The sequence below is a fragment of the Staurois parvus genome, unplaced genomic scaffold, assembly GCF_062004578.1.
Source record: "Staurois parvus isolate SC_StPar_1 unplaced genomic scaffold, SC_StPar_1.0 ptg000048l, whole genome shotgun sequence".
NCBI classification, from domain to species: domain Eukaryota; kingdom Metazoa; phylum Chordata; class Amphibia; order Anura; family Ranidae; genus Staurois; species Staurois parvus.
Genome location: NW_028317844.1, coordinates 5,984,834 through 6,002,687, shown reverse-complemented (window position 1 = coordinate 6,002,687; position 17,854 = coordinate 5,984,834). Strand labels below are relative to the sequence as shown.

At 41.3% G+C, this 17,854-nt stretch overlaps 1 protein-coding gene across 3 annotated transcripts in view; it reads left to right on the top strand.

Annotated features, from left to right (window-relative positions):
• SOBP (sine oculis binding protein homolog) overlaps positions 1 to 17,854 on the top strand; it is a 246,459-nt gene that overhangs the window by 182,634 nt on the left and 45,971 nt on the right. For all 3 annotated transcript variants that reach the window (XM_089664910.1, XM_089664917.1, XM_089664924.1), the window contains one exon: positions 12,137 to 12,232. In XM_089664910.1, the coding sequence (XP_089521036.1) occupies positions 12,137 to 12,232 (96 nt within the window). The remainder of the gene's footprint in view (positions 1 to 12,136; positions 12,233 to 17,854) is intronic.

The following is a 17,854-nucleotide window of genomic DNA, read 5'->3' as shown; positions in this document are numbered from 1 at the left end:
TTACACATGATTGTTCGAGTCATAGTAGGGGCTTTGTGATTACTAGATGAAGGATCATTATGAAACACCATACTTCAGCTTGTCACAGGGGTCTTTGCGCTCCTGGAAATACTGCTGCTCCATTTCTGAATGACTAATGCGTGATGCCAACAGTTTGAGCCAGGCATAGTAAACATGTGCCTGGGAACAGCACACTCACCCTACCTGCTGCTTCTTGAATGATTCTACCACCCACCCTCTTATAAATTGCATCCTTTCAATTCATTATTTTTCTTTGGCTCTTGGGTATTTTTCCTAAATGAATTGGCCAGGTTCCAAAACGCCATAATTTTAATACAGTGCAGTTGTAATATACATAATGATATGCAAACCATATGGGCTGTAGACAGCTCAACTGTGATTTTTTTTTTTTTAGGCGGTGGAAAAAAGAGAGAAAGAGCAAGGGGCAGAGCAGTTGTTTTAAATAAGAGGAGAGCACAGTGCAAATGTCACTGCAATGAACATTTTAATGAGTATGTTTCTAACACGTCTTCACTCACCTGTACATTCTATGTCATCATTCTGCAAGGGAAAGCACAGCAGATTGAAAATGTTAAAAAAAATCCCTGTCAAACAGCATGCTTAATTGACCCAGTTAATGCTACAGTTTAAATTGCAGCTTTCCTAATTAATATTATATATAAAAGTAGGTTGTGACATGTCACATACAATCATCGAGAATTTTTTTTTGTGAATTTTTAATGAAGCTTTAATGTTATTGACAGTTCCATACCTCCTACCATTATATGTTTTTTAGCAGATCTCAGCAGTCCTAATCCTTTTTCCACATTAGCCTTGTCAAGTAGTGATTTTTTTCAGTGGCTGTTATCAGTGTTCTGTGCATCACTTTGCTTTAAGAAAGTGATCAGGCGTGGTCTTCAAATGTCAGCATGTGATCCTTTTCCATTGTGAATAAAGGAAAATATTGTTAAATTAAAAATGGTGTGCTGGTGAGAATTTCTAGTCTCCATGCTGTGGCACCGTACAATGATTCCATACAGCACTCTACATCCACATGATTTAAGCTGACAAAGAATCCAGATACATTGCTTATCCAGATTTTCCAACATTGTCTGCTCATTTTCCAGAAGTATTCTCCAGTATATATAAAGATTACCAGCAGATGTTGTACAGAGTAGATGTTAATGAATGTAAACAAGGACATTGAGGGTGATTTACTAAAGAACCTATGTTCACCCAATCATATCTGGAGTTTTTTTTTTATTTAATTAAGGGTTTTCTTTTCACATGAACAGGTGAGTGAGGTCTGCTTTGCTGAAAGATTTTGGAAATGTATTCCTTTAGTAAGTCAGTCCCATTGCAGCAAATTCAATGGTGATGATTTACGAAAACCGGAAAGTGAACAATCTGGTGCAGATCTGCACAGAAACCAATCAGCTTCCAAGTTTTTTTGTCAGAGCCTAATTGAACAAGCTGAAGTTGGAAGCTGATTGGCTACCATGCACAGCTGCACCAGGTTTTGCACTCTCCTGTATTAGTAAATCAACCCCAATGTATTTATGCAATCTTTGGTAAATGGCCAGTAAATTTGAAGCACATCTGGTATCAACAGAAAATAATTTCATATACCAGTTCAGGCTAGCAAATATTTTGGAGCAAATCTTTGCAGCAAATGTACTGCAAGAATATACCTAGCTGCTGGCAAGTCTTTTTTAAAGCATGGCTGGATCTAGGGGGATGCTGGGGTGGGATGTGCCCCCCAGATTCCAGTTGTGCCCCACCAGGCTGACCCCCCATGGATACTGTACCCACACCTACCTGAGCTCCTCCCTCCATCTCCACACTTAGGGCCGGGAAAAGAGCCAGAGGGGTGCAGCCTGGGGCAGTGAAGTAATATAAACAATAAAGTCTGAACAGGAGAAGTATCAGGGGCACAAAGGAGATAGCTGGGAGGAGGTGCAGGCTGTTCTGTGCTTTCCCCCTCCTGTCACAACTGCTTTCCTCTATACAGTAGATGGCACAGAGGATCGCATATACATCGGACTGTACACAGTAAACTTACCCACCCCTACCCACATTTCTGAGAGATGAGCAGTCCTTGGAGGAGATGGGGGGGGGGGGGGGAATCATACTTTGTATAGTACAATTTAAGTGCAATACTCCTGGGGTAGGAGTAGATCTAGGAGCAGACATAGATTATGGAACAGCTCCAAATCAGGAAGCAGCCAAAACAGTATCTTTTTTTTAGGGACCCCAGGAAAAAAAGGAAAAGAGGAAAAAGGAGGAGGAGGAGATACACAAAGCAGAGGGGGCCACATGGAACAACTAACACATATAGCCAACAGAACAGAGAAGAATATAGTGACTCAGAGTACCAAAAGGAAATGCGAAGACAGGCCAAATACAAATAGCAAAAAGAGATAAGTCCCTGAATATAATCAACCTCACTGAAAAAGAGCTTTGGAAAGATCATATATCTCTTTTACAAAAGGGTTTAAGCTTCTCACCCAGCTGTCCTGGGGACCAGTTTGAAATCTATAAAGATGTATGACTCTTTCTTAGAAGGGTCAGCTTTAAGCTTATGTATATGCATAAGGAGGTACAGGACAGCGCTGAAACAGCTAATACTGAATTTCAAGATATCGATCTTAAGGATATCGATGACCTTGAGCATATACAAGGCAACACCTGGTTGGATTCAAATATCCACCCCCACCATCCGGCTTGTCAAATAAGACCAAGACCTTTCCGAGTATAACCAACAATAGATACCTCCAGACATTTTTGAAGGCAGTAACTAGAGATATCAGTAAGAGGAATTGGGACTATTTTTTGCCAGATGAGGATAATTTATTGATTGGTGAACATAGAGCACTCAGGGAACTTAAAAATCTCAAAGAAGAAGTGATTAAGCCTATTGACAAGGGTGGAAACTTGGTGATTTGGAAGGAAAACGAATATGTTGATGAAGTCAATAAACAATTGAATAATGAAGCGTGTTATGAGAGATGTATCATCAATCCATTTCCTGTCCTTGTCACTGAAATTAATTACAAACTGGCGAGGGCCTTTGAAGTAGGACTAATAGGGTAGAAAGAACGGGATTATCTGCATATAGAGGAATATAATATTCTTACCTTCTATGTGACCCCTAAAGTCCATAAAAATTTAACTCATCCACCTGGTAGACGCATTGTCTCAGGGGTGGGTGAACCTACAGAACGCTTGGGGCAATATGTAGATAGAAGAATCATGCATTTTGTAGAAGCATTACCATCATTTGTCCTAGACACGAGGCATCTCTTGAGTATATTGGCAGATCTGAAGGTACCAGTAGACTGCTTACTGGCAGGGGTGGACATGCAATTGTTATACACGTCCATCCCCCACCAGATAAGAATCCAAGCAATTTCAGAGTGGCTTGAACTTAATCATCCATTGTTGGACCCACATAACGAATTTAATCGCTTCACCATGTGCACCCTCATATGCATGTCTGCACATTGGTTGGTGGGAAAAAAACATAGTATACGCAAATCCCAGATATCATAATCATGTGGTTATGTGGGTTCGCTATATGGATGATGTTCTGGTAGCGTGGAGAGGGTCATCGGAGGAATTCCAATTATTTATAGAAGAATTAAATTGTAACGATAAAAATATCTATGTAACATATAAAATAGATCAGTGTGAAATGAAATTCCTTGATTTGAAAATAAAAAGATGGGAGATAAGATCAAAACTACCACCTTTCGTAAACCCACAGCAGATAATACCCTTCTCCACGCTACCAGTCACAATCCTTGGCCACTCATTAGAGGGATTCCCTATGGACAATTTCTTAGGAGTCGGAGAAACTGTTCTAACATAGATGATTATCATGTTGAGAGCCAGGAATTAAAAGAGAGGTTCAAAGCAAGAGGATATCCCAGGTTGGTAATAGAAGAAGGTAGAGTACGAGCATTAAAAAAAAGATAGGACACAGCTACTACAAAATAACAAACATAAAAAGAAACAAAAACAGGATAAAGTTGGGTTGGTTACCAGATATGGAACACATTGGAGTCAATTAAAATTTGTATTAAATAAACATTGGCATATCCTTACATTAGATAAGAGAATTTTGGACATAATAGAAAAAAAGCCCTGGATTATAGCAAAAAAGGCCCCTACCATAGGTGATACATTGGTCCGTAGTGAATATGGAAGGAGTAGAAGTGAGCCAATGCATATACAACCATCCATGACAGGCATATTTCCATGTGGACATTGCTCCTTTTGTAGACATGTCAATAAAATAAGGGAATTCCAGGACTCTACAGGTATTAAGGTATTAAAACATATTCCATTAATTCCTTCCTGAACTGTTCATTGTCATGGGTAATATATAGAATAGTATGCCCAAGTAACAAGATCTATATTGGCAAAACCAAAAGAGAATTCATACGTAGAATAGGCAAACATCTAGTTAGTATTACTAGCAAGGATGATGAGTCTCCGATAGCCACCCACTTCGAACAATACCATAACTCATCCTTGAAAGGTATAAAATGTGCAGCAATCTTTCAATTGTCATCAGAAAGGAGAGGTGATAAGGACAAGATCGCGTTACAAAAGGAGGCAAGATGGATCTTTTTATTGAATACAATGAGTCCTTATGGACTGAATAATGACTTGGCCTTACAGCCTTTCCTTTAAGAGATTACCTGTCTGCCTATGTTAATGAGAAGTTGGTGAATGTGTAGAATCAGGGATATGGATAGGAAGTGGATAGGCTCCTATTTGGGAAGTCTGGAATTTGATATGCCCATGATCAGAGGATTTTTCTTCCCCATTGTAATTCCACACAAGGACCAACCTGTAGGGGGAACCCACGTGTTGTATATAGTTTAGATTTATCCTTGGTGGTTGCTTTAAGAGGTGGAACATTAGTGTGATGATGTAGATATATTAGAAAGACAGCCATCCAATCCATAGCTATGCCCTGAAGAAGCCCTGGTCAGTGGAAGGGGTGAAACTTGTAGATGGAAGGGATCATATCCTCCTTCCACGTGCGATCCCCGGCTCCCATGACCCACTATGAGACTTTTGCAAGCTGTGCAGCCTGAACTCTAGGGTACCGTTACATCTGATTGGATAACATATCTGGCCTTTTCACAGAACGGACGTTTTTGAGCTCACATAGTGAGATTGTTCCTTTTCCTTACTGTATGACTGCAGGACTTGTATTATGGCTTATGGATATACAGAGTCAATCAGCTACCAGGATGTAGGCTGGACCTTTCAATTGCTGATTATATGTTCCTTTTTGGAAAGCTCCAGTGATGGTGATGAGGACATAGGAGGATCTGAGCATTGATATTCTATCTGGAACTATGGAATTTTCCTTGAGGCATATCCATTGCCCAATTGTCCATTGCTCTCCTCCACAGAGGACATACACCTTGTGGCCCCTATTCTATCTGCTGGACATATTTTGGCTCCTATTGGATTTCAGCACACATCATAGCAGAGTCTTCAGGGAGAGTCTACATCTGCAAACGAAGGGGGTTTTAGAGATTAGTGGGGGGCTGGCCCTAATCATCCTGGTTTGGGATACATGGAGGGGGTATAGCTGGGGGTGTCCTGGGAGAGAGAGGGTAGGTTGTTCTTGAGTGGGACTCCTAGAGGGGTTGGTATAGGGTGGGGGGGTCAGTTGGGTGGGGGGGATATGGGAGGGGGGAAATATGGGATATGTGCACTGAATAAATGTTATGTTTTTACTGTATAGTCCGCAATAAATATATGCTGCTTACAAGCCTTTGAGGTGCTTTATCCTTTTGTGGGGGTTTTTTCCTCCTGTGTCATCTGCTGTATAGAGGAGTGCTGTTATTACAGGAAGTTAAGAGCACAGTCCGCACTTCCTCACTACTCCTGTAGTTCCCACCTGTAAGATTGAGGGGGGAGGATTGGGGAGGAGAGTTGATTGGGGGCTTTTTGTGCTAGACATGGGACTGGTGGTGGGTAATGTGTTAGGAGGCTGGATTGGGAAAGATTTGTGCTGGGGGGGATTGAGGGGGATAGAGGATTTGTGCTAGGAGGGGGAGCTGGGGGGAGAGGATTTATGCTAGAAGGGGGTATTTGGATGGGGTCAGGGATTTGTGCTGGGAAGGGTAATTTGGAGGGGGTGTGCCAGAAGAAGGGATATAGGCAGATTTGTGCTAGAAAGGAGGATTTGGAGGGAAAGAGAATGTAAGCTAGGGGTAGTAGAGATTTGTGGGGAATTGGGGGAGGATTTAAGCTGGAAGTTGGGATTGGGGGGGGCAAAGATTTGTGCTGGGGGGGTTTGGACTGAGCAGAGGGGGAATTCTTGCATTTTTGTTTGGGAAGAATTTTGGTTCGCTGAATTTTGGAGCGATGTCTGCTGAGACATGACACTTACACATTGGGGGGGGAGCAGTTTGTCACCTTTGCTCTGGGTGCTAGCACTTCCCACACTGCACACAAGGCACTCAACAAATTTCTTCCTCCGCACATAGAAAATAGCTGAGATTGGATTCCTTTACAGACACAGCCTCGAAATGCACAAAGTATAACTGGCTGCTCTGTTGCAGTTCTGACCTGTGAAATTCCCAGATCGAATTGGCAGCTGTAGTAGCCACCTACACATTGTGGAAGGAATCCAATCTCAGCTGTGTACTATTTGGGAAGATCTGTTGAGTGCCCTGCCAGAAGTAACCCTGTCCTCTTCCCCGCTGTCAAGGTCCTACCTTTCTTCAGAGCTTGTGCATCTCCATGAGCTGGCATCCATCTTGGTTTTCTGCAAAGCATGGTGGGAACCTTTATGCCTTCAGGCTTCTGCGGCTCCTCCTCAGAAGGGTGTGGTTGAGCACATTTAAACCTGCTGTCTGCAAGTGTGCTCTGCACTTGTGTCCTGTATGTTGCCCTGTTGCAAGCTCTTGTGTTGTTCCCATTGCTCTCCTGGTAATCGACTCGGCTTGGACAAGACTACTCTCTGCGTTAACCCTTTATCTGACCTCCCGTTGCTGAACCCGGCCCATGACCTGAGTATTCTTTGCCTACCGTCTAGTACTGTCTGCTCCGTTGTTATTGACCCGGCTTGTCTGACTACTCTACTCGTGTTCCCATCTAGCTCCCACCAGCTGTACGCCATTGGCGGCAGTCGTTATCGCAGCTGGGGTCACTCGGGGGCCGCGACCTGGTCTCAGGCTGCGTCAAGTCCATCCCCACCATCAGGGGCCCTGGTGAAGGGTAGCCTGGGGCTTAGACTCCGCGCCCTGAGGGACTCTGGTCTGTGGGTAGTGGCTGTCGTCAGTCGCAGCGTGACCGTACCATAGGCCTGCCTGCCCATTCCAGCGTTCCTGCCCTGACACCCGCTGACCCCCTGTACACTGCCCTGACAACCTTGTATCCTCTGCCCCTCTGACATTTTTTACTGCATCCCCGCATCAGACAGGCTAGATCCGGACCCATTTTAAAGTAGGAATAATAACAGAGAATTTGTTGTACTGAGACAGCAGACCATTTGCTAGTAATTGTAAAGTGATTCTTTACCAAATCTCATAAAACTGGATCCCTTCAATCCAAGAGTGGACCCTTAAGGTCAATGAAATTCCGACTGCAGAGAGGTGGGTTCATCTTTATCGAAAACAGTATGATAAGTTTTATAATAACTGGGTGACATGTTTCCATTGTACATCGCCAGATACCAGGGTGACACTGCCTGGAGCATGAATATAAGGAATGACCACAGGTAGAGAAATGACCCTGTTAGATATAACATTCCCAGTTCCTTGTACAGCCCAATTCTTGGGTCCTCGTTTGTCCTCCTCCTCCCATTAAAGATCCCCCAAGCAGTATGGTAACTATTTTTTCTTTTTACTTAGCTTTCCTGAAGTCTTCAGGTTGGTCACATGATGCTGCAGATTTCCACTACTATTTGCTTCTTCTCCAGGATTAGCAGTTCCCAATGATGCAGAGTGTGGCACTGGGGAGATGATGTCAGGCTGCTGTCTGAAGAAGTTACACAGTGAATGCAGAGAGTCCTGTGATGCTCCATCAGGGGGCAAGTCCATGCCGTCCCACACTCAGAGTGTCCTCAGACTTCTGGATTGAGTAACACTGGGCATTATTTAACCCAGCAGGCTGACGACATCGTGTGGGAAACGGATTACTGTGGAGGACAAATATGAACTGAAGGAGAGTATGGCAGCTCAACTTATTTTTTTAACACAGGCTGGGGGAAATATTCAAAAAATGCTTTAAAGCAATTATAAAGGGATAACAAGCAGGTTTGCACATGTAACCTTTTACCTATGTTGTGATAACTGCAATCACAGGCCAGGAAAGTGTAATTATTGCTTTCTATAAATTTTTTTCTGCATCTGTAACTGCAAACAAGGAATGAGAGCAAGGAAGACATTCTCTCCTCAATGTTGGTGTAATGTCTTCATTGCCAGGAGACATAAAAGAAGATGCCTACACTGAAGGTGTGATTATTGTCCCCGTCAATCCTAGCATTAAGTGTGATTCATGATGATTCATGATGTCAATGTGGTCTCAAGTGATTGCATTGCAACATTGGAATCATTAGTTATGACTGTTGGCACTAAATACAATAATTGCAAGTGGATTGTAGCAAGTGCCTTCCTTTACTTCTTTCCATGCCTGCTTTTACAATGTAGACTGCAAACAAACTGCATGGAAAAAGAGCAATGTTTACACAGGCCTAAGTCTGTGGTGACAGCTTTCAAAGCAACTGGAGAGACAGAAGCAAGAGATTAGGGTGTCCATTTATTAAATTGAGATAAGTCTATTGCAGCTTATCTCCACAGTGCAGCAGTTTAATAAGCTGTGAGTTAGAGTGGAGATGGTTTTCTCTGCTTTTCATCGCAGCTCAGTGTGAAGCTGCCAGTAATTCCTATGCAAATGTGCAGTTTAATAAGGTGCAATGTAAGCACCTGACTGGCTTCTTGTGTACATTTTTGCACTCCCTACTTCTCCACCTCAGGGAAAGAAGAGGGATAATATCATGATGTGAAGAGGAAGTAGCAGAATTCTATCCCTTGCTTCCCTTGCCACTCCTCAGCAGCCCATGTAAAATGTAGAACAGATTGTATACTGTATATTCCATATTGTGGAGGTTTCACTCAACTGTAGTTCTTTTCATCCAATTCAGACCAGCCAGGGAAGTACATTTTCAGGGCTTGTGGCCCACTTTTTTATTTAAAAGAAATGTTAAAAAATAGTGTACTGCATTATCGTCACAGGGGTTTTCAGCATCAAAACATAAATCTTCCAGCTTTCTAGCTGCAAAGGTTCCTGCCTAATTGCACATGGTCTCCTAAGATCTCTCAGGTGACAGCCTGGTCGGATCTGGCCACCTCCCCTTGAGACCAAGGTAGACATTCTCGAATGTCTGTCTCTACACACAGACTCTGCTCATTCAGCAGCTTGTCTCCAAAGCTGTGCAAATCTGCACCATCAGACTGCAAGTCTCCAGTACAAAGTGCACAAAAGGTAAGAGGCTTGATCCCTCCAAAGACTCTTCAAAGCCTCTGGACTACAGAACCCTGTGTGACATATATTCTTTCATCTACCACGGCAGGGCACAGCACTGCCACTGTGAATATAAATAGATAGATAAATAGATAGATAGATAGGTAGGTAGGTAGATAGATAGATAGATAGGTAGGTAGATAGATAGATAGATAGATAGATAGATAGATAGATAGATAGATAGATTCGATTTACACATGTATATATACAGGAGTATACTACCCATGGCCACCTATAGCTGTAGACCCTGGGTTCTAGTGTGGGAATATTTCCACATTAGGCACCAGTATACACTGGTTAATATAATATAAAGCTAATAAAGGACCTATGTGAAGGGACCATTCATAAAAAGTGGACAAAAAGGTAGGAAGCTTGATCCCACCCAAGACTCTTCAAAGCCTCTAGACTACAGAACCCTATCTGACATATATTCTTTCATCTACCATGGCAGGGCACCACACTGCCACTGAGTATATAGATAGATAGAGAGAGAGAGATAGATTTATACATGTACAGGGGTATACTGAACATGGCCACCAATAGCTGTAGGTCCCTGGTGTCTAGTGTGGGGATATTTCCACATTAGGCACCAGTATACTTCTGTTAATATAATATAAAGCTAATAAAGAACCCACGTGAAAGGCACCATTCATAAAAAGTGGACAAAAGGTAGGAAGCTTGATCCCGCCCAAGACTCTGCAAAGCCTCTGGACCACAGAACCCTGTGTGACATACAGTATATTCTTTCATCTTTCATGGCAGGGCACAACACTGTATATATATAATATATATATATATATATATATATATATATATATAAATATATATATATACAGGGGCATACTCCCCCAGGGCCCCTAATAGCTGGGGGACTTTCAGGTATAGTGTGGGTATATTTCCACATTGGACACCAGTATACTCCTGTTAAGATAATATCAAGTTAATAAAGGACCCATGTGAGAAGGGCCATTCATTAATAACTGTATATATATGAAGACATCTCAGCAACACTTGTAACAGATGTATTTATGTCTATATAAATACACTCAGGACAATTATTTATGAATGTGCTCTCTCACGTATTTATTTTATTAACATCAATTTTATTTTCTAACACTTTCTTTGTCAATTTTTAATTTTATTTTCACTAAGGAGTATTTGAGCCCCTGATCTTGCAAAATCATGGGATCAAATCTCATTTCTACTACACACTGCAGCTATTCACCACTTATTTCATTCACTTATCTTCTCAGGGAAGAGAAGTATAATTATTAATAAGCAGGTTCTCCTCTGAGAGCCTTATATACATGAAGAGCCGTGATGCGTAAAGGCAGGCTAGGTTGCACTTTAATAAACATACACATATAGTTGCAAAATTGGTATCCTTGGATTTAGCAAATGTGTTTTAAACCTGTAGTTATTACACCCATGTGATGAATTAACATGGTTTGGCTTGAAAAATATTAAAGTGTTTTGCTTAAGTCCAGTGTATATATGTATTTATTAAATGTCACTGGTTATATACATGAAGAGCCATGATGTGTAAAGGCAGGCTAGGTTGCACTTTAATAAACATACACATATAGTTGCAAAATTGGTATCCTTGGATATAGCAAATGTGTTTTAAACCTGTAGTTATTACACCCATGTGATGAATTAACATGGTTTGGCTTGAAAAATATTAAAGTGTTTTGCTTAAGTCCAGTGTATATATGTATTTATTAAATGTCACTGGTTATATATTTTACAATTTTACCATTTCTTGTCATGTCTAGCCTGTTATGATGATAAAAAAATAGTTTTCTTACAGCCCTGAACTTATTCCCTTATTTTATATTTAATAGGCATGTTAAACAAAATAAAATGTAGATATCTAAAGATGTCCACTTACGTTACCACTATGTCATAATAATGAACTATTAGTATGTTTAATGTTTTTTTTTTTTTTTTTAACTATACTGCATTTTTTATATACTCATGTGATATTGAAAGCAAAATCAAAATGATGGTCTGTATTTTGTTTTCTCATCTGCAATTTTTTTAAATTTTAAAGGTGGACATACTGTATGTCACCCATATGCACAGACCCTAAAGATTGAACTACATATAGGATTTTTAAATGCTCATCGGCATGAGGTTAACTCCTTGCTGACAGTTGCCTTAGTCAAAATTAAGCTTTTGGGAGCAGAATCTAAAAACATATGTAAATGTACTGTTCTGTTTTTCACATGGGACTAATTATTAAAAAAGTGACACATGAAGAACTAACCTATCAGGATGTATTTGTCATTGTTTTGGAAATTTTGCAGAATAGCTTTAAGGTCCCCACAAGCCTTGTTCACATTGTTCTATGCTTTCAAGTAAGCCCACAGCATGCTCGATAAATTATTTTCTGATGTTTAAAAGATGATGACATGTCCAGTCTAACCAAAGTATGAGTGGTTTTCCTATAGCTGTATGACATACCATATTTTTCATTTACTGTTTTATTTTATGTTTGCTGTTATGATTTTGGTTTGTTATTAATGTAGGTATTATTGTCACAAGTCCCTAAATAGGCCCTTATATTTCCCTTCAGGCTAGAGATGAAGATGGACATGGTGAAAATTTTCCCCAGCAACACTATGCTAAGGAAACTCCAAGACTTGCCTTCAAGAATAACTGCGAACTACTTGTAAGAATAATAACTTTTAAACAAGTCGAGATTGTTACTTTAGCACAGTGTAAATGCTTGTATTTTATTACAGTAATGGTATAAATTAAAGTGCAACTCCACCTAAATGCATTTCTCATTTTCAGGCTCAGTAGCGCTGGGGTTTGCTCCCAGGCCAGGACTTTCCAAATGTCTAATAGCTAGTCAGAGACAACCCTTTCCACTCACAGCACATTGTTTCTGATACCAACTGTTTATATGGAGAATTTACTATAGTGTGCAGGTCACAAAAGTAGTGTATTCTTTGGCTAGAATTTTTAGAATTTTAGATTGTATGTGTAGATAGATGAAGGAAAACTTCAAACAATCTTAATAGCTCTAGCGTGGCAGCTCCCACATGGTAAGGCATCCTTTGATGGGCACCCAACATTAGCTCAAACCATAGAAATACAGAAAGGAGCACCGGACTAACACTGGATAAATGAGTCCAAGATTATTTTAATTGTAGGTTTTATATGGGTTTTGGATAACATTTTAAACCAGCAATTGAAATTATATAGGTAGGTGGAGCAGATTGGACGCTGCTCCGTTCCACAGGCAGCATAGAAATATGTTTTGGATGGAGTTGCTCTTTATATTAGTATTATATATACCATTGATATATTCTGTGTTATACTTTGTACCTTGTATAGTATCCATTTGCTTTATAGCAAGATTGGATCTCAGCAATAATTAGCCTTGTCTTAAAGTGGATGAATGGATTGGGTACATGGGTACAGGAGACATGTTGATTCTTTACAGAAATAGAGAATTTTCACTTAATAAAATGAATGTTCATTGAACTTGGTATATAAGGTGAAGTTGTGTTGACTTCAGTCAACCAAACATGTACTAGCAAAAATTAAATTTTTTCTTTCTACCATACCATTGGGTATTCAGAATGAACACTTATTTACTAAGTGTTCAATCTGGTGAAATAAGTTCACCTTATTTATTGACAAAGTAAACATACACTTTTCAAAATGAACGACCCTTACTCCTATGTTTACTTTTTTCTCTAAATTATGCATTAAGGTTTAGAACTCAATTTTAAATTGGTGAACTGAAAGGTAACAAAAGAGAAATGATTTCTTTTTGTTTTGGCATAGTATAGAGGTTATCTTATTGCCAAAAAAAAAAGAAAATTAAAACTTGCTTTAAACATGCATTTTACAAGAAAAGCAAAGTACCGTATTTGCCGGCGTATAAGACGACTGGGCGTATAAGACGACCCCCTACTTTTCCTGTTAAAATATAGGGTTTGAGCTATACTCGCCGTATAAGACTACCCCTCTTCCAACGCACACCAAATAAAAATGAAAAAACATCAGATTTGATTTCAATATGGTATGGTATTTCAGTATGGTATTCCAATGATGGGGTGCTATTCCTCCCACTGACACCAATGATGGGGCATGATTCCTCCCACTGATACCAATGATGAGGCACTACTCCTCCCACTGACACTAATGGTGTCCCATCAGTAGTGCCAGTGTGTGAGGAATAGTGTCCCATCATTAGTGTCAGTGGGAGGAATAGTGCCCCATCATTGGTGTCAGTGGATGAAATAGTGCCCCATCATTAGTGTCAGTGGGAGGAATAGTGCCTCATCATTTGTATCAGTGGGAGGAATCATGCCCCATCATTGGTGTCAGTGGGAGGAATAGCACCCCATCATTGGTATCAGTGGGAGGAATAGCGCCCCATCATTAGTCAGTGGGAGGAATAGTGCCCCATCGTTGGTGTCAGTGGGGAGGAGGAATAGTGCCCCATCGTTGGTGTCAGTGGGGAGGAGGAATAGTGCCCCATCATTGGTGTCAGTGGGGAGAATAGTGCCCCATCATTGGTATCAGTGGGGAGAAAAGTGCCCCATCATTGGTGTCAGTGGGGGAGGAATAGTGCCCCATCATTGGTGTCAGTGGGGGAGGAATAGTGCCCCATCATTGGTGTCAGTGGGGGAGGAATAGTGCCCCATCGTTGGTGTCAGTGGGGGAGGAATAGTGCCCCATCGTTGGTGTCATTGGGGGAGGAATAGTGCCCCATCGTTGGTGTCAGTGGGGGAGGAATAGTGCCCCATCATTGGTGTCAGTGGGGGAGGAATAGTGCCCCATCATTGGTGTCAGTGGGGAGAATAGTGCCCCATCATTGGTGTCAGTGTGGAGGAGGAATAGTGCCCCATCGTTAGTGTCAGTGGGGGAGAGGAGCGGCTGCTCCTTCTTTCAGTTCGGCAGCTTGATTTTCGCGGAGCTGTTCGGCTCCGCCTCCTCGCCGGTGATTGGTCGCCTGTGTGCGCTGGCGCCCAATCACCGGTGAGGAGGCGGAGCCGAGCGGCCGCGCGACCATCGCGCGGCCGAACTGAAAGAAGGAGCAGCCGCGCTTCCTGGACCGGATCATCGTGGGACCGGGACCGGAGCCAGGTAAGGTACAGCAGCCCCTCTGCCCACCCCTGTACTTAGTGTCCGTTGGAGGACACCGCCCCTGGAAAAAGTGCCGCCCTGACACACCGGCTCGCCGTATACCCGCGTATAAGACGACCCCCGACTTTTCAGAAGATTTTCAGGGGTTGAAAAGTCGTCTTATACGCCGGCAAATACGGTATTTGTCCTGAAACCCAAACGCAGGCATAGTTGTTTGTTACTTTCAGATAGAAGAACCATTAAAAACCTGACATGGATAATTTACAACAAAGAAAGACATAAGCCATATTTGTGAAACAGTAAGGGAGCGCAAGAAGGTAGTGCATCCAAACTAGATGCTTTATTTAGCAACAAAATACATTGGGCATACATTGGGCAATAGTGTAAATGACTTACAGCACTCTTTATAAACCTTTTATTGGGCAAAACCTGGATAGTTTTTTAGCAGGGTGTGCCTTTGGTGAAAGTTGCATGTCAAAATGAAAAACAGATGCAGAGATACGCAGCCAAAGTTATGTTCAAATCTTACTTTGAACTCAGTTGCCCGGCCTGCCACCAGAAACTCTCTATTGATCTTTTCATGTGATGAGTGGTCTTATCGACCAATAGGGGTTTGAATGGGGTGGAGACAAGCTTGACATTTACAGGGAAAGTCAAGATTTATCTATAACTTAAATTGTCTATATATTCTTCTGAAAATTTAAAGTGCATTTTCTACTGAAGGTAACATATGCATTTTTCAGTCTGAATTGCACAAGTTGGTGAAAGGTTTATCTTATACAAGGCAAAGGTAATTTTAAAAGGCAATTCTTACATTAGATTACATTTGAAGCACCAGTGATAACCAGGATAAATATCACAGCACAGTCAATGTAATCTGTAAAGATTAAATGCAGATTAGCAGATACCATGAGCTGCCAGCTGGGCAGAGAAGCGGTTCACTGATGATAACAGGGTCTGATGAAAGGAGCAGAGGTGGTAATACCGTCATGGAGTCAGATGGATGAGCTGGCTGCTGGGCAGAGAGACATCCACTGGTGATAACACATCAACTGATGACAGGAGCAGAGGTGGTAATACTGTCAAGGAGTCAGATGCATGAGCTGGCTGCTGGGCAGGAAGACATCCACTGGTGATAGAATGCCAGCTGATGACAGAAGCAGAGGTGGTAGTACTGTCATAGGGTCAGACGCATGAGCTGGCTGCTGGGCAGTGAGGAATTCACTGGTGATAGCATGCCAGCTGATGACAGGAGCAGAGGTGGTAAAGCTGAAGCATGGACAGACTCTGGATAGTGCACACAGCAGGGACAGCAGGCAATGCAAAGGAGTGGATTCAGGTGACAGCCATGGAGAGGTGAGCAAACACCATAGAGAGGCAAACAAATAGTTGTGTAGGCCAAGGTTGTAAGTAAATAGCACTAAGTCAGTACACATGGAGCATAGTTGGAAGTGGGTTGGGTCATACACAGAGGGGTGATAATCCAAGTCAGGAGGCAGAGAGTAGTTGAACAAGTTGAGGTTGGCATGCAAGTGGAAGCCAAAGTCAGAAAGCAGGTTCAGAACCCAGTAAACACTTTCATAAAATAATAATTTATCCCTTTGATGCCAAAATGCCCAGGACAAATTTATCAACAACATTTTATTTGGTATATTGTTTGAATACAAAGTCTGTTTTTTAATAATATAATTATAGGATGACAGATGCATTGAACTTTTTTCCTATGTTTTAAGTCACTTATTATTATTTTCAAATATTCTAATCTGATCATTACAGTGTTAAAAGAGAAGTATGGGCAAAACCATAATTTTTTTTGGCCATACTTCTCTTTAGGGTCACTTACTTTTGTTCTTTTGTGACCCATAGTCAGCTGAAAGTGTGCCATTGCATGCAATCAACTGACGGGGCAGAGCCACACCATACACTCTACATAATTTTCAGATAATAATACATGTATACATTCCATTCTTCCAAGTTTTTAACAAAACATAATATAGGATACATCTTTTAGTTTAACGCGTTTCATGACAATCTCACAGGGTGGAGATATTTATACATATAGATGTCTAATACTTTCAAGTCAGCTATACAAACACTCTAAGATAACATCGGCAAATGGCAAACGTTAGCAGGTGTCTGGCACGGGAATTGTGGGAAAACAACATGGCACCCCAATGGGAAAACCGAGGAACAGCACCTATAAATACATGCATGGGATTAAAAAGCCTATTACCCACCAGGAACAAGTGAAGAAACCTATTAGACAAAAATAAAATGACCCGTGTGCAGAGAATGCAAACCACAGGAACAGAGTGATAGAAGGTGCCAAAATGTTGTACTATTGGTGGAAATAGTGTCCATATACATTGGAGGGATCCACCTAGCTGCTTGATTTAAAGCTGGTTCTGATTTTTAGTGCTGAGAGCCAAAGGCAGCCATGCCTACCCCTTCCCTAGCCTGGTCCTCCATTTGAGGCAAAGAACTGAGCAATCGGAGGTCATGTGATCCTTCAGTTTTTTGCCTTGGAGCTGGTGTGGGATGGCTGCACCTTGAACTCTAGCCTGCATGTGATCACTATGTCATGTTCAGTGGTCTCCGATCATCAGTGGGGACTGTCAGGGACAACTTAGATTGATAGGCAGCAGCTGCTTGTATGGGTATATTTATCAAAGGGTCGCTGTACAAATGTGACAAACAAAAGTGCAGCTGCAACAAATAATCATTATGTTTTGACTAATATGATTATTTCCTATAGTAGACACCACCATCTAGCGGCCATAATGCAGTACTTTCCTGATTGAGGTATTTCAAGAAATAGAAACGTATTATGCCCAGTGGATGGCACTTACAAGCATATGAAATAATCACATTAGGCAAAACACAGCAAACCTGGGGGGCTGTGTGAATGTTTTTTACTTTATAAGTAGACCCCTTAGTGTTGGCTGGTTTCTCTCAGAGGGGATGACATTTATAAACATATCCCCAGAATGGGATATCATGCTGGGGAATGTTTTATATATAGGTGGAGGGTGAGAAGGGGTTGCACAAATAATAAGTTATAAAAAGATTATATCCATTTACTTTGCACTCTTAGCTCAGTGCAACAAAAGTTATATCTTACCATTACCAATATAGTAAGCTTAAAAAACTTCAAATTAAACTTTTAGCAAATAATACCTTAAATTAC